At 35.5% G+C, this 26,073-nt stretch overlaps 1 protein-coding gene across 1 annotated transcript in view; it reads right to left on the bottom strand.

Moving 5' to 3' along the window:
• LOC123936944 (A disintegrin and metallopeptidase domain 3-like) overlaps window positions 1-26,073 on the bottom strand; it is a 106,186-nt gene that overhangs the window by 24,048 nt on the left and 56,065 nt on the right. Inside the window, exons 8-12 of the mRNA XM_045997438.1 lie at window positions 25,810-25,881; window positions 25,289-25,455; window positions 24,115-24,196; window positions 22,183-22,319; window positions 11,405-11,594 (exon numbers count right to left, since the gene is read on the bottom strand). Of these exons, the coding sequence (XP_045853394.1) occupies window positions 11,405-11,594; window positions 22,183-22,319; window positions 24,115-24,196; window positions 25,289-25,455; window positions 25,810-25,881 (648 nt within the window). The remainder of the gene's footprint in view (window positions 1-11,404; window positions 11,595-22,182; window positions 22,320-24,114; window positions 24,197-25,288; window positions 25,456-25,809; window positions 25,882-26,073) is intronic.

The raw sequence follows: 26,073 nt of genomic DNA on the forward strand, positions 1-26,073 counted from the left end.
TATGAATATGTCCATTCTCCACAAATTCTATACATTTTTTAAAAATCCCAATCCAAATTCCAGGAGGATTATTTTTTCTTTAAGGAGTGTAAGTAGAAATAGACAAGTTGATTCTAAATTTTCACAGAAATGCAAAAACCTAAAATCACAAAACCTGTATTGATAAAGAAATACAAAATATGAAGATGCATTTTACCTGATTTTATGAGTTAGGGTAAGGAAATCTGGTGTTGGTATAAGGATAGATATACAGAACAATGGAACACAAAGTATGTGATATACTGCTTTTCAATATAGGTACCAAGAAAAAGATGATTGTTCAACAAATGGGTCTAGAACAGTTGTAAATATACAGAAAAAAAATGCTCTGATACTTAACTTACAAATATTACTTAAAATGGATCATAGATACACACATAAAAGCTAAAATCAATAAACTTCTTGAAGAATACTTATGAGAAATCTTTACAATCTTGGGATACATAAGGCACAAATAGCATAATGCATAAAACAAAAAAAAATGATAATCTGAACTTCACCCAATTAAAACTTTAACTTTTTAAAAGATATTATCAAATTAGTCATCATGGAAATACAAATTAAAACCACAATGCACATATGCAAATGACTAAAATGAAAAAGACTGGCAATAATAAAAGTTGATGAGGATAAGGAATAGCTACCACTCTCATACACAAGATGTTTGGAATGTAAAATAATACAATATTTGGGAAAGCAGTTTGACATTTTATTATAGATTTAATAGTAAATTAACGTTATGACTCATCAATCTCACTCCTAGATATTTACCCAACAGAAATGAAAACATAAGTCAACAAAGATTTGAACATGAATATTCTTTGGAAATATTTTTCATAATAACTACAAATGAAAATAACATAAATGTTCATTAACAACTTTATGAATAAACACTTCATTATATAAATATAATGAAGACCACCTAGATAATCATAAGTCTTTTTTGTTGAAAACCAAAGATAAGGTCATAATGCCTTTGTCAATACAACACAGATTTCTACCAATCATTTGGCTAGGTATGGCAGGCAGAAGCAGAACTGGGCACTGATGTCTTCAATGACAATGGGACAAATAGTTAAAAAAAAGAACTACCCTAGGATCCAGCAGTAACATACTGGGTAATAACCCAAGGATACAAAAATACTCATTTGATGGGATACACTGCACCCCAAGGTTTATAGCAGCATTATTAACAGTAACCAAATTATGGAGAGAGCCCAAGGATCCACTGACTGATGAATGGATAAAGGTGTAAAAAGATAAATCTTGCCATTTGCAATGATGTGGATGGATCTAGACAGTATTAAGCTATGAGAAGGCAGTCAGAGAAAGACAATACCATATGATTTCCCTCACATGTAGAATTTAAGAAATAAAACAGTGAACTCAGGGGAAAAACAGAGAGGCAAACCATAAAAGAGACTCTATAGAAACTATAGAAAACAAACAGGGTTTATGGAGGTGAGGTGGGAAGGGGATGGTTTAAATGGGTGATGCGTATTAAGGAGGGCACTTGTGATGAGCACTGGGTGTTATCTGTAAGTAATGAATCACTAAATTCTACTACTGAAACTAATATTATATTGTCTGTTAACTAACTGAAGTTTATATGAAAATTAGGAGAGGAAAAAATAAAAACAATTTCACACAGTTTTAACAAAATAATGTAATTTTGGAATTTCAGAATTATTTTAATTTTCTAAGAATAGAAAATAAAAACACACATTTGACCAGATGAACTAATAGATCAACATTCCTTTCAAAAGCAGCAAAAATACATATTTTTCAAGTGCACATGAAACATTTTCCATTTTAGATCATGGGCTGTCCACAAAAGAAGACTCAGTAGTTTTAAGAAGTCTAAAATCTTGTCAAATATCTTTTCTGACAAAGGTATGAAAGAAGAAATTAATTGCAAGAAGAAATCTGGAAAAATTACAAATATGTGGTGGTCAAACAATATGTTAGTGAATAACCAATGGATCAATGAAGAAATTTTTTAAAAAATCAAAATATACCTTGAGAGAAATGAAAATTTAAATGCAACACAGAGACATTGGGGAGGGTATGTGCTATCGTGAGTGCTGTGAAGTGTGTAAACCTGGCGATTCACAGACCTGTACCCCTGGGGATAAAAATACATTATATGTCTATTAAAAAAAAAAAATTTGGAAGGGGAGGCGAACCATAAGAGACTATGAACTCTGGAAAACAACCTGAGGGTTTTGAAGGGTCAGGGGTGGGAGGTTGGGGGAACAGGTGGTGGGTAATGGGAGGGCACGTTTTGCATGGAGCACTGGGTGTTGTGCAAAAACAATGAATACTGTTACACTGAAAAAATAAATAAAATGGGGGAAAAAAAAAAAGAAAAATGTCTGTGATATAGCAAAAGCTATTCCAAGTGGGACATACATAGCAATATAGCTTATCTCAAGAAACAAAAAATATTTCAAACCAATCTGACTTTATAGTTACAAAGGAGGTAGAAAAAGAAGACCAGAGTTAGTAGAGGAAAATTTAAAAATCAAATGGAAATAAATTAAATGGAGACTGAAACCCAATAAAAAAGATCAATGAAACTTTTTAAGCCAATTCTTTCAAAAGATTAAAAATATAACCAACTTTCAGCTAGACTCACCAAGAAAATGAGAGTTTTCATAAATAAAATCAGAAATGGAAAAGGAGAGGTTATAACTGATACCAAGAAAACAAATATTCATAAGAGATTACTATGAACAATTATATGACCATCAATTGAAGAACTTAGTAGAAATGGATAAATTCCTAGAAATACATATACCAAAACTGAATCATGAAGAAATGAAAATATGAATAGATTGCCAGCAATCAAAACCCTCCCAAGAATCATAAGACCAAGACCAGATGACTTCACTGGGGAATTCTTCCAAACATTCACAAACGGTTTAATATTTACTTTCCTAAACTTTTCCTAAAAACTGAAGAAGAGTGATCATATTCAAACTTACTTGATGATGCCTGAATGCAAATTATTCAGGTGCTTCTTAAGTATCTATCCATACAGACTTAATTCGTCTTTCACACATATATTTCATGTGTATTTTATATCACAATGAAATGATAAGTACATAAATATTTATTGTTCAAGTGGTCAGAGAACTTCCTTTCATGAGAACTAAAATATACTAAAGTATATTTTAAGAAAGAGAATATAATTTAAATGTAATTCTTCAGAATGGTACTGTGACACCCAAAGAAATACTAATGACCAAAACGAACAATAGGTAAAATAAAGTATTTTCAGAATAAAATCTTTAGGGTATTTTCTAATGTAAAGCACAGAGGTGACAGAAATTCAATATTTACAAGAATTTTATGTAAGTTAAATCCCATTATTTTAGAGTTGGCCTAGATATGGTTATAACTTAAATATGTATGCTAAGAATGCAAGAATAATCACTAGAGGAAAATAAAAAGTACAGATCCAATAATTGTTGCAATAAATGGTGGAAGAAAGAAAAAGCATGCAGATTCAAAAAGAAATGAACAAAAATCCAATTAAAAAACAAATGTGGCGGGGGAGGAGTCAAGATGGCGGAGAAGTAGCAGCCTGAGACTACATCAGGTAACAGGAGATCAGCTCGATAGCTTATCTAAACATAGCAAACACCTACAAATCCAACGGGAGAGCGAAGAGAAGAAGAACAGCAACTCTAGAAACAGAAAATCAACCACTTTCTGAAAGGTAGGACTGGCGGAGAAGTGAATCTAAAACGACGGGAAGATAGACCGCGGGGGGAGGGGCCGGCTCCCGGCAAGCGGCGGAGGAACGGAGCACAAAATCAGGACTTTTAAAAGTCTGTTCCACTGAGGGACATTGCTCCAGGGGCTAAACCGGGGTGAAGCCCATGCGGGGCCAGCGTGGCCCCAGGCTCCGCAGGGTCACAGAAGGATCGGGGGTGTCGGAGTGTCGGAGAGCTCGCAGGTATTAGAACGGAGAAGCCGGCTGCAGAGACAGAGCCGAGGACTGTACTCTCAGCTCGGGTTTACCTTGAACTGGTCGCGGGCTGGGTGAGCTCGGAGCGCGGCTAGAGGCTGGGGATACGGGAGTGATTGGGTGCTGTCCTCTGGGGGCGCACTGAGGAGTGGGGCCCCGGGCTCTCGGCTCCTCCGGGCCGGAGACTGGGAGGCCGCCATTTTCATTCCCGTCCTCCGGAACTCTACGGAAAGCGTTCAGGGAACAGAAGCTCCCAAAAGCGAACCCGAGCCGATTACTTAGTCTGGCCGCCGGTAAGGGCGGTGCAATCCCGCCTCGGGCAAAGACACTTGAGAGTCACTACAACAGGCCCCTCCCCCAGAAGATCAACAAAATATCCAGCCAGGACGAAGTTCATCTATCAAGGAGAAAGCAGATTCAATTCCTAAGACAGCAGAGCAATTCCAGAGGAGGAGAAAGCAAAGCACGGAAATCATGGCTTTCTCCCCATGATTCTTTAGTCTTGCGGCTACTTCAATTTTTTTTTCTTTTTTCAATTTTTTTTTCTTTTTTCTTTTTTCTTCTTCTGCTAAATTTTTTAAAACTTTTACCCTTTTCTTTTTTAACATTTTTTGACTAGTTCATCTAAATATATATATTTTTTTCTTTCTTTTTTATATTTTTTTATTTGTTTTATTTTTTAAATTTCTTTCTTTCTTTCTTTCTTTTTTCTTTTTTTTCAGAAGCTGTTTTTATCCCCTTTCGCCCCCCCCCACAATTTGGGGTCTCTTCTGATTTGGTTACAGCGCATTTTTCCGGGGTCTTTGCCACCCTTTTAGTAGTTTATTTGCTCCTTCATATCCTCTTATCTGGACAAAATGACAAGGCGGAAAAAATCACCACAAACAAAAGAACAAGAGACAGTACCGAAGGCTAGGGACCTAATCAACACAGACATGGGTAATATGTCAGATCAAGAGTTCAGAATGACGATTCTGAACATTCTAGCCGGGCTCGAAAAAGGCATGGAAGATATTAGAGAAACCCTCTCTGGAGATATTAAAGCCCTTTCTGGAGAAATTAAAGAACTAAAATCTAACCAAGTTGAAATCAAAAAAGCTATTAATGAGGTGCAATCAAAAATGGAGGCTCTCACTGCTAGGATAAATGAGGCAGAAGAAAGCATTAGTGATATAGAAGACCAAATGACAGAGAATAAGGAAGCCGAGCAAAAGAGGGACAAACAGCTACTGGAGAATTCTGAGAATTCTGAGAATACTGAGGGGAGAATTCGAGAGATACGTGACACCATAAGACGAAACAACATTAGAATAATTGGGATTCCAGAAGAAGAAGAAACAGAGAGGGGAGCAGAAGGTCTATTGGAGAGAATCATTGGAGAGAATTTCCCTAATATGGCAAAGGGAACAAGCATCAAAATCCAGGAGATGCAGAGAACCCCCCTCAAAGTCAACAAGAATAGGTCCACACCCCGTCACCTAATAGTAAAATTTACAAGTCTTAGTGACAAAGAGAAAATCCTGAAAGCAGCCCGAGAAAAGAAGTCTGTAACATACAATGGTAAAAATATTAGATTGGCGGCAGACTTATCCACAGAGACCTGGCAGGCCAGAAAGAGCTGGCATGATATATTCAGAGCACTCAACGAGAAAAACATGCAGCCAAGAATACTCTATCCAGCTAGGCTATCATTGAAAATAGAAGGAGAGATAAAAAGCTTCCAGGACAAACAAAAACTGAAAGAATTTGCAAACACCAAACCAGCTCTACAGGAAATATTGAAAGGGGTCCTCTAAGCAAAGAGAGAGCCTAAAAGTAGTAGATCAGAAAGGTACAGAGACAATATACAGTAACAGTCACCTTACAGGCTAATAATGGCACTAAATTCATATCTCTCAATAGTTACCCTGAATGCTAATGGGCTAAATGCACCAATCAAAAGACACAGGGTATCAGAATGGATAAAAAAACAAAACCCATCAGTATGTTGCCTACAAGAAACTCATTATAGACGCGAAGACACCTCCAGATTTAAAGTGAGGGGGTGGAAAACAATTTACCATGCTAATGGGCATCAGAAGAAAGCTGGGGTGGCAATCCTTATATCAGATCAATTAGATTTTAAGCCAAAGACTATAATAAGAGATGAGGAAGGACACTATATCCTACTCAAAGGGTCTGTCCAACAAGAAGATCTAACCATTTTAAATATCTATGCCCCTAACGTGGGAGCAGCCAACTATATCAACCAATTAATAACAAAATCAAAGAAACACATCAATAATAATACAATAATAGTAGGGGACTATAACACTCCCCTCACTGAAATGGACAGATCATCCAAGCAAAAGATCAACAAGGAAATAAAGGCCTTAAATGACACACTGGACCATATGGACATCACAGATATATTCAGAACATTTCATCCCAAAGCAACAGAATACACATTCTTCTCTAGTGCACATGGAACCTTCTCCAGAATAGATCACATCCTGGGTCACAAATCAGGTCTCAACCAGTATCAAAAGATTAGGATTATTCCCTGCAAATTTTCAGACCACAATGCTCTGAGGCTAGAACTCAATCACAAGAGGAAAGCTGGAAAGAACCCAAATACATGGGGACTAAACAGCATCCTTCTAAAGAATGAATGGGTTAACCAGGAAATTAAAGAAGAATTGAAAAAATTCATGGAAACAAATGATAATGAAAACACAACAGTTCAAAATCTGTGGGACACAGCAAAGGCAGTCCTGAGAGGAAAATATATAGCGGTACAAGCCTTTCTCAAGAAACAAGAAAGGTCTCAAGTACACAACCTAACCCTACACGTAAAGGAGCTGGAGAAAGAACAAGAAAGAAACCCTAAACCCAGCAGGAGAAGAGAAATCATAAAGATCAGAGCAGAAATCAATGAAATAGAAACCAAAAAAAAAAACAATAGAAAAAATCAATGAAACTAGGAGCTGGTTTTTTGAAAGAATCAATAAGATTGATAAACCCCTGGCCAGACTCATCAAAAAGAAAAGAGAAAGGACCCAAATCAATAAAATCATGAATGAAAGAGGAGAGATCACAACTAACACCAAAGAAATACAGACAATTATAAGAACATACTATGAGCAACTCTACGCCAACAAATTGGACAATCTGGAAGAAATGGATGCATTCCTAGAGACATATAAACTACCACAACTGAACCAGGAAGAAATAGAAAACCTGAACAGGCCCATAACCAGTAAGGAGATTGAAATAGTCATCAAAAATCTCCAAACAAACAAAAGCCCAGGGCCAGACGGCTTCCCAGGGGAATTCTACCAAACATTTAAAGAAGAACTAATTCCTATTCTCCTGAAACTGTTCCAAAAAATAGAAATGGAAGGAAAACTTCCAAACTCATTTTATGAGGCCAGCATCACCTTGATCCCAAAACCAGACAAGGATCCCACCAAAAAAGAGAACTACAGACCAATCAATATCCTTGATGAACACAGACGCAAAAATTCTCACCAAAATACTAGCCAATAGGATTCAACAGTACATTAAAAGGATTATTCACCACGATCAAGTGGGATTTATTCCAGGGCTGCAGGGTTGGTTCAACATCCGCAAATCAATCAATGTGATAGAACACATTAATAAAAGAAAGAACAAGAACCATATGATACTCTCAATAGATGCTGAAAAAGCATTTGACAAAGTGCAGCATCCCTTCCTGATCAAAACTCTTCAAAGTGTAGGGATAGAGGGCACATACCTCAATATTATCAAAGCCATCTATGAAAAACCCACCGCAAATATCATTCTCAATGGAGAAAAACTGAAAGCTTTTCCGTTAAGGTCAGGAACACGGCAGGGATGTCCATTATCACCACTGCTATTCAACATAGTACTAGAAGTCCTAGCCTCAGCAATCAGACAACAAAAAGAAATTAAAGGCATCCAAATTGGTAAAGAAGAAGTCAAACTATCACTCTTCGCAGATGATATGATACTATATGTGGAAAACCCAAAAGACTCCACTCCAAAACTGCTAGAACTTGTACAGGAATTCAGTAAAGTGTCAGGATATAAAATCAATGCAGAGAAATCAGTTGCATTTCTGTACACCAACAACAAGACTGAAGAAAGAGAAATTAAGGAGTCAATCCCATTTACAATTGTACCCAAAACTATAAGATACCTAGGAATAAACCTAACCAAAGAGACTAAGAATCTATACACAGAAAATTATACAGTACTCATGAAAGAAATTGAGGAAGACACAAAAAAAATGGAAAAATGTTCCATGCTCCTGGATTGGAAGAATAAATATTGTGAAAATGTCCATGCTACCTAAAGCAATCTACACATTTAATGCAATCCCTATCAAAATACCATCCATTTTTTTCAAAGAAATGGAACAAATAATCCTAAAAATTATGGAACCAGAAAAGACCTCGAATAGCCAAAGGAATATTGAAGAACAAAGCCAAAGTTGGTGGCATCACAATTCCGGACTTCAAGCTCTATTACAAAGCTGTCATCATCAAGACAGCATGGTACTGGCACAAAAACAGACACATAGATCAGTGGAACAGAATAGAGAGCCCAGAAATCGACCCTCAACTCTATGGTCAACTAATCTTCGACAAAGCAGGAAAGAATGTCCAATGGAAAAAAGACAGCCTCTTCAATAAATGGTGCTGGGAAAATTGGACAGCCACATGCAGAAAAATGAAATTGGACCACTTCCTTACACCACACACGAAAATAGACTCAAAATGGATGAAGGACCTCAATGTGAGAAAGGAATCCATCAAAATCCTTGAGGAGAATGCAGGCAGCAACCTCTTCGACCTCAGCCATAGCAACATCTTCCTAGGAACAACGGCAAAGGCAAGGGAAGCAAGGGCAAAAATGAACTGTTGGGATTTCATCAAGATCAAAAGCCTTTGCACAGCAAAGGAAACAGTTAACAAAACCAAAAGACAACTGACAGAATGGGAGAAGATATTTGCAAACGACATATCAGATAAAGGGCTAGTATCCAAAATCTATAAGGAACTTAGCAAACTCAACACCCAAAGAACAAACAATCCAATCAAGAAATGGGCAGAGGACATGAACAGACATTTCTGCAAAGAAGACATCCAGATGGCCAAGAGACACAAGAAAAGTGCTCCACGTCACTCGGCATCAGGGAAATACAAATCAAAACCACAATGAGATATCACCTCACACCAGTCAGAATGGCTAAAATTAACAAGTCAGGAAATGACAGATGCTGGAGAGGATGTGGAGAAAGGGGAACCCTCCTCCACTGTTGGTGGGAATGCAAGCTGGTGCAACCACTCTGGAAAACAGCATGGAGGTTCCTCAAAATGTTGAAAATAGAACTACCCTATGACCCAGCAATTGCACTACTGGGTATTTACCCTAAAGATACAAACATAGTGATCCGAAGGGGCACGTGTACCCGAATGTTTATAGCAGCAATGTCTACAATAGCCAGACTATGGAAAGAACCTAGATGTCCATCAACAGATGAATGGATCAAGAAGATGTGGTATATATACACAATGGAATACTATGCAGCCATCAAAAGAAATGAAATCTTGCCATTTGCGATGACGTGGATGGAACTAGAGCGTATCATGCTTTGTGAAATAAGTCAATCGGAGAAAGACAACTATCATATGATCTCCCTGATATGAGGACATGGAGAAGCAACATGGGGGGGTAGGGGGATAGGAGAAGAATAAATGAAACAAGATGGGATTGGGAGGGAGACAAACCATAAATGACTCTTAATCTCACAAAACAAACTGGGGGTTGCTGGGGGGAGGTGGGATTGGGAGAGGGGGAGCGGGCTATGGACATTGGGGAGGGGAGGCGAACCATAAGAGACTATGGACTCTGAAAAACAACCTGAGGGTTTTGAAGGGTCAGGGGTGGGAGGTTGGGGGAACAGGTGGTGGGTAATGGGGAGGGCACGTTTTGCATGGAGCACTGGGTGTTGTGCAAAAAGAATGAATACTGTTACGCTGAAAAAATAAATAAAATGAAAAAACAAATGTGGCAAAATGAACATAGAAAATAAGAAAACTGTGAGACAACTAAACTTAAAAGCATATGCAATGTAGAGGACTATAAGGAGTCATAACTACTAAATGTAATGAGGTATCCTAGAGAAGATCCTGGTACAGAAAGAGGCTATTTGGTGAAAAGAAAATAAATCTGAGTAAATTATGGACTTCAGTTAATTAAAAATATGCAAAAATATTTCTCACAATAATGTTTAAGAGGATAACCTGATAAAGATAGATTGGATAGTAAATGTAGATTGTGAAGTTACTAGTACAGAAAAACTAAATGAGAAGGAAGAAATATCGGGGAAATACTGATGAAGAGAAGCTAGTATGTGCACAGATATACAGATATGTCAAACCAAACAGACTTTATTTTTTTTTCCAAATAGACTTTAAAACAGAAAGCAACATTAGAGGTAGAGACCCAGCATTTGAAAATAAAAGTTAAATTTCTAGTAAGATATAACAATCATATTATAAGCCTCCACTGTATAAAACAGCTTCAAAAAACAAAGCAAAAACTGAATATGTATGGTGAGATTTAGGCAAATACAACAGCATAGCTGTGGGTATCAATATTATCTCTTAGGTACTAAGAGTTCAGGCAAATAAAATTCATACAAATACAGAAGATTTGAGGCATTCACTGAAAAATTATCATGTAATCAAGTTGTATAAAATTTTGTTTCTAACAAGAGTTTGCATTTTCTCAAGTGAACATGGAACATTCCAAATATCATGCTTAAGTGTATGAAAACAGGCACAACAAAAATGCGGTGATTAGCCATCTTACCAAGCACAACTAAAAAAGGAGTAACAGCAAAAAGCTAAATATAACAATAACAAACCAAGGATTATTACTAATATAATTCTGGGAAGTCAAGTTAAAATAAATGACATTCCCTCAGATGCGAGGATGGAAATTAGGAGATGAGCAGGTTACAACAACATACATATAATAACATAGTGAACCAGGGCAGGCACTTCAAGGAATTCACATGCTTGAGGTGGTAATTACAGGATTAATGTTACCAGTGCTTATGATACAGGAAGGTGGGTATTAGTATTAATGGTTACACCATAAAGAAAATCTGCCTCTGTAATCCATGCTACAGTTACACTTTACTTAAACTTTTCAAATGCTTCAAATTCAGGATGAGACAGTTATCACATGCCCTATATCCCTGTATCTTAGATGTTTAATTAAACAGTAGCTGCATTTCAATAATAGTCCTCCTGTATTACATCTCTATTGAGAAGACTACATGAGAAACAGAAAAACAAATCTTTAGATGAGTTAGAAATGTTTGTCACTAACCTCTGCAAGGCCACAATCACATTGTTCAGGAGGCTCCAAAATTCCATTGCCACAAGCTGCCACAACTCTTCCTTGGTAAACCACTTCTGAAACTGTTTTATTCTGAAGACACTCAAATTCAGGCTGTGAAGCCATACGTTTAAATTCATCCATGTTGCAACTGCTAAAAAACTTGACACCATGGGAATGTCTAAAAATAAACTATATTCCTCAGATAAATGGAATAAAATCACTATTAAAGCAACACTCTGTGAAGTACTGACAAGTATCAAAAATTCTGTAATACTGCACTTACAGAGGAGCCAAGAAGGAGGGGAGAGGATTTTTATCTTTAATACAAGTTGTAAACAAAAGCAATAGGTTTATTTCTATTGTAATTCAATACAAGACATCTAGCAAGTAGAGGGAGTTAAGGTGACATGAGTTAAAATATATTAAAACACATATAATGATCGCCACACCAAAAAATACCTCTCTTTAAATATGTCCTATTATTATTTTCATTATGATTGCCAACATCACAATTATAAACATTATTATAAGCACTAATTATAAGAAAATGAAACACTAGAAAATTTATGTGGAAAACTGAAGAAATAACAATGATTGATAGTGTCACAAGAAAAAACAGAATTATTTGTATTTTGATAACAAAATTATTTAAAGTATCTCAATATTGATTATATAAAACATATAAACCTAGGGTTCCTTTTATTTTGCTACCTTTTGAAATATTTCTGTACTTCTACATGTACTATTTAATGAATTTTTATTTAATTTTGTAACAATCTAAAACTTAGAGAAATGACATGAAAATAGACCAAAGAACAAATTTTTCCCAAAACAATGAAGAATAAGTTGTAAAACATGATTCTAATAACTCTAAATATTTAACATATCATTACTGCATAGACATTAATTCCAAAAAAGACCCTTCAAAATTAGGAAACATTTATACAGTACAAATACCTAATCTTCAGATGTTATCCAGATTTCACATCATCACAATATTGGCACTTTACAGCAAAAAGATCCAATTAAGAGTCAACCATTGCATTTTTTTTTTTTTTTCAAATTTTTTCTCCAAATTTTTATTTAAATTCCAGGCAGTTAACATTCAGTGTAACATTGCTTTCTGGCACAGAATTTAATGATTCATCTCTTACATGAAACATCCAGTGGTCATCACAACAATGCCCTCCTTGATATTCAACATCCATTTAACCCATCCCCCCAACCAACCTCCCCTCCAGCAAACCTCAGTTTATTTTCTACAGTTAAGAGTCTCTTTTATGGTTTGCCTGTTTTCCCTTCTAAGCTCACTGTTTTATTTCTTAAATTCTACATGCAAGGGAAATCATATGGCATTTGTCTTTTTCTGAGACTTATTTGGTATAGAATAATACTCTCTAGATCCATCCACACCATTGCAAATGGCAAGATTTCATTCTTTTAATGGCTGAGTAATATCCCATTGGGTATATATACCACATCTTCTTTATCCATTCATCAGTCAGTGGCCATTGGGCTCTCTCCATAATTTGGCCACTGTGGATAATGCTGCTATTTAAACCTCGAAGTGCATATATCCCATCAAATCAGTATTTTTGTAGCCTTTGGGTAAATACCCAATATGCAGCTGCTGGATCAAAGGGTAGTTTTATTTTTAACTTTTTGAGGAAACTCCATACTGTTCTCCAGATTGGCTGCAGTGTACATCAACAGTGTAAGAGGGTTCCCCATTCTCTGCATCCTTGCCAACACCTGTTTTCTTGTGTTGTCAATTTTAGCTATTCCGACAGGTGTGAGGGGATATCTAATTGTTGTTTTGATTTATATTTCCCTGGTGATGATTGATGTTGAGCATATTTTCATGTGTCCATTAGCCATCTGGATGTCATCTTTGGGTGTCTGTTCATGTCTTCTGCCCATTCCTTGACTAAATTATTTGTTTTTTGTGTGTTGAGTTCACTGATAGGTACTTTATATTTTGAATACTAACCTTTTATCAGATATGCCCTTTGCAAATACCTTCGCCCATTCTGAAGGCTGACTTTTAGTTTTGTTGATTGTTTCCTTTCACTGTGCAGAAGGTTTTATCTTGATGAAATCCCAGTTCATTTTTGCTTTTATTTCCCTTGCCTCTGGCAAAGTGTCTAGTAAGAAGCTGCTATGGCTGAGGTCAAAGAAGTTTCTGCCTGTGTTCTCTAGTATTTTGATGGTTTCAGGTCTCACATTTAGGTCTTTCACTCATTTTGAATTTACTTTTGTGTATGGTTTAAGTGTCCAGTTTCAAACTTCTGCATGTTGCTGTCCAGTTTTCCCAGCACCATTTGTTGAAGAAATTCTTTCCATTTGATATTCTTTCCTGCTTTGTCAAAGATTAGTTGACCATATAGTTGTGGGTCCATTTCTGGGTTTTCTATTCTGTTCCATTGATCTCTGTATCTGTTTTTGTGCCACTACCATACTATCTTGATGACTACAGCTTTGTAATATAGTTTAAAGTCCAGAATCTCAATTCTAAATCTCCAGGTTTACTTTTCTTTTTCAGGATTGCTTTGGCTATTCAGGGTCTTTTGTGGTTCCATACAAATTTCAGGACTGTTCTATTTTTGTGAAAAAGGATGTTGGTGTTTCATAGGGATTGAATTAAATATGTAGATTTCTTTGGAGAATATAGACATTTTAACAACTGTCATTTGTTATAAACATTTTAGCATTTTGTTATTCCAGTCCATGAGCATGGACTGTTCTTCCACTTCTTTGTCATCTTCAATTTCTTTCAACAGTGTTTTAGAGTTTTCAGAATACAGATACTTTCCCTGTTTGGTTAGGTTTATTCCTAGATATCTTATGGTTTCTGGTGCAATTATAAATGAAATTGAGTCCTTGATTTCTCTTTCTGCTGCTTCATTATTGGTGTATAGAAATGCAACAGATTTCCATATATTAATTTGTATCCTGCCATTTTATTAAATATATGTATCAATTCTGGCAATTTTTTGGTAGGGTCTTGGTTTTTCTTATAGAGTTATAATGCTGTTTGCAAATAGTGGAAGTTAAGACTTCTTCCTTCATTATTTGGATGCTTTTTATTTCTTTTTGTTGTCTGATTGCTGAGGTTAGGACTTCCAGTACTATGTTAAGTAACTGTTGAGAGAAGACATTCCTGTCTTGTTCTTGACCATAAAAGAAAAGCTCTTAATTTTTCCCCATTGAGGGAGAAATTAGTGGTGGGTTTTTTGTATATGGCCATTATGATTTTGAGGTATGTTCTCTCTATCAAGAATGGATGTTGTACTTTGTCAAATGATTTTTCTGCATCTATTGATAGGATCATATTGTTCTTCTCCTTTCTTTTATCAGTGTGGTGTGTCACATGATTGCTTTGTCTATGTTGAACTACCCCGGCAGCCCAGGTCCCACTTGGTGATGGTGAATAATTCTTTTAATGCACTGTTAAATCTGATTAGCTAGTATCCTGTTGAGAATTTTGGCATCCATGTTCATCAGGAATATTGACCTGTAGTTCTCTTTTTCAGTGTAATCTTTGTCTGGTTTTGGAATCAGGGTAATGCTGGCCTCATATAATGAATGTGAATGTTTTTGTTTCATTTCTATTTTTTGGTATAGTTTGAAAAGAATCGGTTTTAATTCTTACTTAAATGTTTGGTAGAATTCACCTTTGAAGCCAACTGGCCTCGGACTTTTGTTTGTTGGGAGATTTTTGATTACTGGTTCAATTTCTTTGCTTGCTTTTAATTGTTTTAGTTTTCTATTTCTTCATGTTTCAATTTGGGTAGTTTTTATGTTTCTAGGAATCTATCCATTTCTTTCAGATTGTTCAATTCATTGGCTTATACTTTTTCATAATATTCTCTTATAATTGTTTGGATAGTTGTGGTATTGGTTATTTCTTTTCTTTCATTTGTGATTTTTTAAAAAAAATTTGTGTGCTTTCTCTCTTTTTCTTGATAAGTCTTGCTAGAGGTTTATCAATTTCATTAATTTTTTCAAGGAACTACCTCTTAGTTTCATTTGTTTATTTCTTAAATTTCTGTATCATTTTTTCTGCTCTAATTTTTAATATTCTTCCTTCTTCCATCAGCTTTAAGCTTCATTTGCTGTTCTTTTTCCAACTCCTGTATGTGTAAGATTAAGTTGCTTACTTGAGATTTTTCTTGCTTCTTGAGGTAGGCTTATATTGCTATATATTTCCCTCTTATGACCACTTTTGCTGCATCCCAAAAGTTTTGGACCATCGTGCTTTCATTGTCATGCATTTTATTATTTCTTCTTTAATTTCCTGGTTAACCTATTCATTCTTTAGTAGCATGTTGTTTAACCTCCATGTATTTGTGGTCTTTTCCAATTTTTTCTTGTGGTAGACTTCAAATTTCATAGAGTTGTGGTCAGAAAATATGCATGGAATGATCTCAATCTTTTTGTGCTTGCTGAAGGCAGACCCAGTATGTGATCTATCGTGGAGACTGTCTCATGCACACTCAAAAAGAATGTGTATTCTGCTGCTTTAGGATGAAATGTTTTGAAGTCCATCTGGTCCAGTGTGTCATTCGAAGCCATTGTTTCCTTGTTGATTTTCTGTTTAGATCTGTTCATTGGTGTAAGTGGAGGTGTTGGATTCCCTATTATTATTGTATTATTATTAGTGAGTTTCTTTTATGTTTGTTATTGTTTTACTTATTCATGTGCCCCCATGTTGGGGAAATATAGATCTACCTTTGTTAGATCTTCTTGTTGGACAGTCCCCTTTCTTAGGATACATTGCCCTTCTTCATCTCTTGTTATAGATTCAGTTTAAAATCTATTTTTTTCTGATAGAATTCTTACTACTCTGGCTTTCTTTTAACATCTGTTGGCATGATAAAAGGTTTGCCATCCCCTCACAATCTGCAGATGTTTTTAAGTTAAAAATGAATCTCTTGTAGGTAGCATATAGATGGGTCTTGTTTTTTATCCATTCTAACATCCCACCTTGTGATTGCAGTGTTCAATCCATTTACAAAGTATTATTGATAGATATGTATATAGTGCCATTTTATAATTTGTTTTTGTCATTGCTTTTGGATATTTTCTCTGTTCCTTTCTAGTCTTTGTCACCTTTGGTCTTTCCTTCCCACTCAAAAAGTCCCCTTTAATATTACTTGTAGGGCTAGTTTAGTGGTCAAGAACTCCTTTAGTTTTTGTTTCTCTGGAAAACTCTTTCTTCTTCTATTCTGAATTATAGCCTTGTTGAATATTTGTGGCTGCAAATTTTTTCCACTCAGCTTGTTGAATATATCATGGTACTTCCTTCTAGCTTGCCACATTCCTGTGGAGAGATCTGCAGCTATCCCTATGGGTCTTCCCTTGTAAGTTAGGGCGTTCTTTTGTCTTGCTGCTTTAGGATTTATCAACATATTTTGCAAATTTAACTACAGTATGTCTTAGTATTGCCTTGCTTTTGTTGATTTTAATGGGAGTTCTCTGTGCCTCCTGGATTTGGATTCCAGATTAGGGAAGTTTTCAGCTATTATTTCCTCAAATAAACTTTCTGGCCCCTTTTCTGTCCATTCTTTCTCTGGGACTCCTATGATATAAATGTTACTACACTTGGTGGAGTCATTGATTTCCCTAGGTCTTTCTCATAATCCATAATTATTCTTTCTCTCTTTTGTTCAGCTTCATTTTTCCCCATTTTTCTCTCTTTCTTATCACTTATTTGTTCCTTTGCTTCTTCCATTTTTCTGGTCATTACATCCAGTTTGTTTTGAGTCTTGGTTATGGCGTTTTTCATTTCTGATTTTTTTTTTAAAGCTTTTATCTCTGTGGTGAGGACCTCCCTGAAGTCTTCCATTCTTTTCTCAAGCCAGCAAGTATCCTTACAATTGTTCTTTTAATTCCCTATCAGGCATTTTACTTACATCTGTTTCACTTAGATATCTGGTTGTGACCTTTTCTTATTCTTTCTTTTGAGAAGAATTCCTCTGTCTTGGCATTTTGTCTAAGTCTCTTTTCTTCTTTTGTGCATTATGGAAGCCTGTTATGTTTCCTGCTCCTGAGAGTAATGGCCTTATGAAGAAGAGGTCATATAGTGTCCAGAGCCTGGCGCTTCAAAGAGTGTCTCTGGTGTGGGCTGCATGTACTCTGCTTCTGTGTTTTGGCTGCTTTATCCTCTAGGAATTCATTTGCAGAGGCTGTCCTTGGTGGGAGTGGAAAGTGTTTGGACCTTGTCCAGCATGTGGTGAGTTTTAACAAGGTGTGGTTTGGTCTGCTTGTTAAATAAGACCTGATGCTACTTCCACTAGGACCAAAGCCCTGCAGAACTCTGTTCAGGAGACTTGGTGCATGCAGGGGTTTCTGCTGGTTTTCTGGGGAAGGGCCCACTGGGCTGGGACAAAGGCACACTTGCCTGAGAAAAGCAGAGCACAGGTGGATGGGACTTGGTGTAAGCAGCTTAGGCAGTCAGTGTCAGTGCTGTGCTATTTACTGAAGCTGGTTTATGTTGTAGGGCAGGGAAGGGAAATGGCACCAGCCAGCTTCTTTGTCCCCAGAGAGGGGTCTGCATGCTTGCTCTCAGAGAAGCACTCCCAGAAGAGCAAATAATCTCCCCTTTCAAATGCCAGGTGTTTTTCAGATTGCTATTTTCACACTGTCTCTGGGTTGTTTGCCTGCCTCGAGCAGCACAGTGCCCTTTGGGATCTGTCCCAGTAAAGCCTACTGACTTTTAAAACTCCAAACTTTTGGGATATGCTATGGTGGGAGCTTGTGCTGATCTTTTGGGCGAGGGTCTGCCCCTGCTGGGATGGTTGCAGTTTTGACGGAGAAGGGCAGTCACACCAGAGTGCAGGGACATGGGATTTGGAACAAGCAGGCTAAATAGTCAGAGTCCATCCGGGTTAGCCTCCCCCAGCAGGTGTCTTTGTGCCTATGCAGGGGTGCGTAGATGGAAGCATGGGGAGGTGGAGTTGGGGTTGGTGTAGGAAATGGTGCCTGCCAGCTCTTTTGCCCCCAGAGGGTCATCTCTGTGACTACCACCTCTCACAGAAGAGCTCTGGGAAGAGTGAGCAGTCTTTCCCATGTGCACCTTTAGATGATCCTCCTGACCATTTGCTCTCTGCCGCCAGAGTGCTGGCTTGCCTTTTCCCCACCAGTAGGGCAGGCCCTCAGGGCTTTATCCCAGCTACACTGGCCATCCTTTTAAATTTCAGTTTTTGAGCCCCGCTGGTTGCAAAAGCTTACAAAAATCAGCCCCTCTGTTTTTTTCAGCCAATGGATTTGGGGAAGTGTTCTTTCTGTTTCCCTGCACATTCCCCACTCCTCCTTTATCTGCTACCATGACTCCCTCTCTGCAGTACCTGGAATCCATTTCTTCCCCAATCCATGTCTCTGCACCTCCTACCATCCTCCATGTGGCCTCTTCTCTCTCTGTAGTTGTGCAGTTTGTTCTGTCAGTTGTCAGGTTGACTTCTTGGGTGCTCACAGTGATTTGATAGTTACCTAGTTGTGTTCCAGCTACTTGACAAGCCTAGGGTCTTCCTGGTATTCTGTCATTTTAGCTCCTCCTCAAACATTGCATTTAATTCTCACGTCTCCTAAGTTTAATTACCTACAATTTTGTTGTTGTGGTTGTTGGATTACATGGTCATGGAAAGTTTCGTGATTATAGACTGATTATTTGGTAGAATGTCTCTCAGTTTAGGATTATAAAATATTTCCTCATAATTAAACTGAGGTTATGCATCTTGGCAACATTATCACAGCAGTGTTGTTGAGTCTGTTTCATTGCATTCAAACAAATAGCACAGGATTTCAATTTGTTATATTACTGATGATAGTCACTTTGATTAGTTGATTAAGGTGCTAGTCTTCACTCTAAAATTAATTTTCTCTTCTTATTAGTTAATAATTATCTGGAGAGAAATACTTTGCTTTTATGTTAATATTCCATTCCTTTATTATGTTTTCAACTAATTATTCATATATTTATATGAATATGGAATCATGTTTTCCTATCATGCTAAATGGATTATAATCCATTACTATCACTATTATTTATAACATTCAGATTCCCACATATTTGACTATTGGGAGCTGGCTTTTGTGTCCCTTTGCTAAGTCTCCATAATTCTTTAAACACTTCCTAATTTTCTCATACAACATGTTCCAAGCTCATTTTTATTTTCTTCAGTTTAGAACTGGAATCAATCATTCCCCCAAAGTGCCTCAGGTCTTTTTAGTGAGGAACAGTATTTTTAAAACATGATCTGGGTGATATATATGCTATTGTTACTAGATATTTTTTTTAAGAGCTGAGATCAAGGCAATGCTAGCATCTTAATTAATGTTCACAGCTCCTTTGCTCTCATCTACAGTTTGCTATATCCTCCCCAGTTCTGGCTCCTGCAGCTTACTGATATTTCAATCTCAGTAGGGACATCTTCCCAGGGTATGGCTTAGCCAATTATTTCTAAGGTCAGTAAGATTTTAAAATTCTTATTTTAAAATTCTATTTTATTAATATTAATATTAAATAAAATTCTATTTTATTCTATTCTATTTTAGTTCCTGCTACACAGCTACTTACTTTATGCTACTTAGTTTTTTGTTAGTGGATTGGTCCCATCTACTGGTATTTTTGGTGCATTTCAGTTTGGGAAACTTGAGAAATATGCTTTTGCTTTTTTGTTTGCTTTCCTAGTTTCATTCTGTATTTTGTGGGAGAATTAGGGGAAGCTAAAGTCCAATACTGATACTTTTACCATTTGATTTCCACCCTCTCCCTTATTCTTAAAACATATTCCTCCCTGGGTAAGACTCCATCCTATCTTGGTCCATGTTTCTAATATTTTCTTCCTTCTATTTCTTCTCATTGTATGTCACTGGTTTCTCCTCAATTATTCAGCCCATAAATATGAGAAGTACCCTTATCACTCTCAACTTCTTTCTAAATGACCTGTTCATGGTTTTAACTTCCACCAATAAAAACTCACACATTTTAAATTCCTTGTCCTCAGGTCAGGACCTATATAACTGTGCACTTAATTCTAATGGATGACTCAGGATCCTCAAATTAATATAAACTGCCCCTAAGGCTTCTCCTCAATTTTCTGCTTTCCTAAAATATTTGCCTTTTTTAAAATATTTTATTAATTTGACAGAGAAATCACAACTAGGCAGAGAGGCAGGCAGAGAGAGAGGAGGAAGCAGGCTCCCTGCAGAGCAGAGAGCTCAATGTGGGGCTCGATCCCAGGACCCTAGGATCATGACCTGAGCGGAAGGCAGAGGCTTTAACCCACTGAGCCACCCAGGTGCCCCTTTAAATAATTATGATATTAAAGAGTCTACAAATAATTCCTCACATATCCTTTTTTCTCTCAATCTTAATAAACTGCTATGGATTATTATGAGAATCATTTCCAAAATATTAACTATCTTATTGTTCCTTCTGATATATTTTGCATTCATTTTAAGATAATTTTTACTATCCATATTGCATGAATCCACTTAAAATGTATTTGGTTAACATTTATCACAAAACTCCAACTCTAGCCTCATGACTGCACAATTAGACTCTTTCATACACATTCCTGAATCACCCGGCCTTCTTCCCCTGACTTAAGCTTTAGCCTCATTGCATTTTACTTTCTTTCCTTATGTCCAAAACATTCTTCCTTATAGTCCCAGATATTTCTTTGCTTTCTTTTTTTTTTTTTTTTCATTTTTCTCCTTCTCTTGATATTCTTAGTCTAGTCTGTTGAGCTTTTCAAACTTCTTGTTATTTAAGTATCACTTTATTTGCTGGCTTGACAAGTTTTCAACAAGCCCTTTACATGAGCAAATTCACATCTTTCATAACTATTTCCTCAGAAAACTTTCCTATATCAGAAAGTTTCTTCTCAGGACACCTAGGTGGCTTAGTTGGTTAAGCAGCTGCCCTTAGCTCAGGTCACGGTCCCAGAGTCCTGGGATTGAGCCCTGCATCAGGCTCTCTGCTTAGCGGGAAGCCTGCTCCTCCCTCTCCTTTGCCTGCTGCTGTGCCTACTTGTGCTCTCTTTCTCTCTGTCAAATAAGTAAATAAAATCTTTAAAAAAAATAAAAAAAGAAAGTTTCTTTTCCCTGTGTATTCCCTATTTATTTCCTTCTTGGCACCTATCATATGCTGTTTATACTTTGTTCTTAGGTCTACTTTTAAATTTTCAGACCCTGATAGGTTAAGATATTTATGACATATCTATCTTGCTAGCCATTTATAAGACTAACACAATCCTGCAAAGCAGTAGATGCTTATAACATATTTTTAGAATGAATTAATTTCACCTCAAGACTCTAGTTAACTCCCAGAAAGTCATCATCAACACTCACTTTCTCAGTAACATTGAATATAGAAACATTAAGCACATTTTCTGCTTATTTCTCAAATACTCCTCTTTAAATAAGACGAAAACAGAGAGGAAAGCAAACCACAGACTCTTAAGTCTAGGAAACAAACTGAGGGTTGCTGGAGAGGAGCTGGGTTGGGGGATGAGGTAGTAAGGGGGGCACCTGATGTAATGAGGGTGTTATATGCAACTGATGAATCACTAAATTCTACCCTTGAAACTAATAATACAGTATATGTTAACTAAATTGAACTTAAATAAAAATTAAAATAAACAAGTACATTATGTATTTAACAAAAATATTCCAACTCAAGTTGTATTGCAAGATATTATACAAGTTACTGCCACAAACATTTCCCAGAAGACACAGATTTGATAAAAATAAAATCTTACATTGCTTCAGAATTCATTATGCATGTAGTTCCTGGACAGTAACAATTGTAGATATCATCGTATGTTAATCCCAGATTAACTGCAAGCAACTGTACCATAACAACTGAAAACGCATCTAAAGTTATCATCTGTGGATACTAAATGCAAAAAAAACAAAACAAAACAAAAAAACAGAATTGTTGCCTAAATTATTTCACCTCTTTGATCTTTTCTTTTTGGCCATATTACCTAAGTGCAAACACAAATTTAAGAAATTACTATGCCAGAGCTCATTATTTTCTTAGGGATATGGAAAATAAAGAAAAAATAGGTAAATTTTGTTTTTATTTTTGAGCTATTGTATTTTTAATCCAAATGGGACTGACATAAACCAAAATAAGATTAATGTTATCATATGCTTTTATTACGTATTAAATTCCAATAGTTTTAGAAGTTTTTTGAGAATATGCACTGTTTCAGTAACTATATTATTTTTTAAGAAACACTTAGAAAAAAACATAAAGATTCTAAAGGGTTGAATTTGCAATCAGTTTTGACTTCAAAATAGTTTAGGGAGAGAGCCAAATTAATTTTTTTAAAGGCAGAATACTATAAGACTTTGTAAGTAGCATTTTTGTATTAAAAAAAAAAAACATGGGAAGTAATAAGGGCAGCAAGACACAAATCCCTAGTGAAGTATAATCTTTTTACTATCCCCACAGTTTTCCTTTTTTTCAGATCATATAGTTGCACTCATACAGTATGTAGCCTTTTCAGATTGGCTTTTCTCACTAATCACTATGCACTTAAGTTTTTTCCACGTGTTTTCATGGCTTGATGCCACACTTTAAAAAAAAAATCATTGGATAGTATTACTTTATATCAATTTACTCCAGTTTGTTTATCCATTCATCTGTTAAAGAATATCTTGGTTGCTCCCAATCTTTGTAAATTCTGAATAGCTCCTATAAACATTCATGCAGGTTTTTGTGTGGATATAAGTATTCAGCTCATTTGGGAAATGCCAAAGAGGACAACTATGTGATTATATACTTAAAGAAAATTAAAAAAAAGAAGACTAAGAACTTGAATAGATACTTTTTCCAGAGATAATATACAAAAAGCAAAACGTGTATGAAAAGATGTTCAGTAGCACTAGTAATTACAGAAGTGCACATTGAACCCACGATGAAATATCACCTCATACTACTTAGGATATTTGCTATTAAAAAACAACAATAACAGAAAATAACGTGTTAGTAAAGATATGATGAATATAAAATGTAAACTGTTGGTAGGATTATAAAATGGAGCAAATGCCCTAAAAATAAGTATGATGGTTCCTCATGATATTAAAAATAGAACTGACAGATAAATGGATTTAAAAAGTCATATATGTGTGTATATATATATACATATGAATATTCACATATATATTAAATTCACATATATATGAACATTATTCAGCCATAGAAAGAATAAAATCCTGCCATTTACAACAACATGGATGAATGTGGATGAAATTATGTTAAGTGAAACAAGCTGGACATAAAAAGATAAATGTTATATGATCTCTCTTATACGCAGAATTTAAAAATGTCATACTCACAAAACAGAGTAGAATGGTGGATTCCAGAGGCTAGATTGTGTGGAAAATGGGACAAGTTGGTAAAAAAAAAATACAAATATTCATTTATGCAAGATAAAAACTTCTGGAGATCTGTTTCACAACAATGTGAACATACTTGGCACTATTGAATTATACACTTAAATATAGTAAAAATGGTAAATTTTATGTTATTTGCATTTTGAGTTTCAAAATCTAAAAAAAAAAGCATACTCAGAAAAATTTGTCAAAACATCTTGACAAATATACTATACATATTTTGTTCCTTGAAGTGGATGTTTCAAAACATATAGAATTTACTGAATAGATGGAAATAAAATGCATACCAGAGCAATTCCTGCAGCAAAATTTGGATTGCATGCCATTCCATGATATGTTGCTCCCACATAATCAAGATGGTCCCTATAACTAAATAATAAATTTTTCTTCTGAATAAATGCATCTTAAATTATTACTAACTTAATGACATTTTACAAATTAGATTTCTCAGTAAAGCTATTTTTTTTAAATACAAAATATTACATGTCATATCTCATACTTTCAATCATTTTGTATTTGGGTAATCTCCCACAGTTCCTACAAAGTTCTAAAGTCTACTTTAACATTTTATGATACACAGCCCAAAACCCAGTGGTGCCTAATCCTCCCAAAGTATTAACCACCACTGTTGCTGGCACTGGATAGATATAATTTGAAAATGTACACGTCAGGATAGCTTACTGCCATGATTTGCACATAGTGAACCCCTAGCGCATGTAAAAAATGTTGGATTGGAGGACAGGGAGACAAAGAGACAGAATACTCAGTAGACTCATCAAGAAAAGAAGATCTACAGTGTAGCAAATGTCCTCATACATTTCAATCCTTAGTAATTGTAGCTCCTGAGCCTCCAAACCTGACCCTAAATTCCACAGGAAACACCAATAGATTTATAAATCTATTGCATATTATTCGGATCTTCAGAATTTTTATTATTTCCATCTCAACAAAGTGTTAACAGAAGTGTTAACAGAAACCTATATAAAAAGACTCTGGAAAAAAATAGTGCAAGTTAGTTAAATAGCTACATCTTAGGTCAGTATAGCTATACAAGATGGTAACCATATTATTAATTTGACATATTTTAACTAGCATTATATACAATTATTGCATTCTGTTAACTAATTGACATTGTACTTAAAGTTCAAACGATAGTTTCAATTATTTATCTCTGAGAAAATTGTTAAATCATTGAGGCCCCCTGTTTATCTTGAGACTTTCCAAATTTTCAAGTTTCTTACATTTCCATAGATAAAAAGCCTAGTGGAGAATAATGACTTACTATGACTTAATGTCTTACATTGTTTTCAGAATTTTGTATTTTGCATTTTGTCAACATAATATGCATATAATCCTTTTTTGAAGTGTCTTTTCATTACATATAACACATATATATAGTCTTGATAGCTAACATATAAAATAATTCAACAAACCTTATGTCAATACAAATAAGACACTTACATTAATAAGTATGCCATATCATGTGATCTTTGAAATAAAGATTGTTCTTTCCATGACAAAAATCTTTGTAATACTTCATTAGCATCCCCGCTAAGTGAAATCTTATTTTGATCTGACCAGAGTTCCAAAGAAGTTAGTATAATAGTTATGTTGAGCTGGGAAAACATCTGAAAACAGAAGTTACATAATATATAGTTTTTAGGTAATCATAAATATAACATTCTACACATAATGCTAATATACTCTATATATATATAGAGAGAGAGAGAGAGAGTATATATATATGTAGAGAGTATATATATATAATACTAATATACTTATATACTAATATATAGAGTATATATATATATATAATGCTAATATACTTCAATTTACTCTTTTTTAGAGATGAAATCTATTCATTGATGGATGAAACCAGTTGGTAGGATTGCAGTTTTTACAAACTGGATATGCTATTAATACAAACAATATTACTGCATTAATAGGAATGTTTCTTACTTAAATAAAACATAAATACTTACAGTGTTGATTACACCAAAGATATGGACAACTTTCTCAGCTGCAACTGCCACTTCAGAGCCCATATAATCGTACTGAAAGACAAATTTTGTTTCTTAATCACTGGTGAAAATTACTGAATTATCACATTTTAAATGGATATGAAATGTTAAAATAATGCAGTGTTCAAGTGAAAGAAAAGTAAATTAAGATTTACCAAGTACTGAGTAAGTTTCAGGTATAAACTTAGAGACTCTATATATTAATCAATAATCTTAAAATAAGAA

Source organism: Meles meles, chromosome 2, assembly GCF_922984935.1.
Source record: "Meles meles chromosome 2, mMelMel3.1 paternal haplotype, whole genome shotgun sequence".
NCBI classification, from domain to species: Eukaryota; Metazoa; Chordata; class Mammalia; order Carnivora; family Mustelidae; genus Meles; species Meles meles.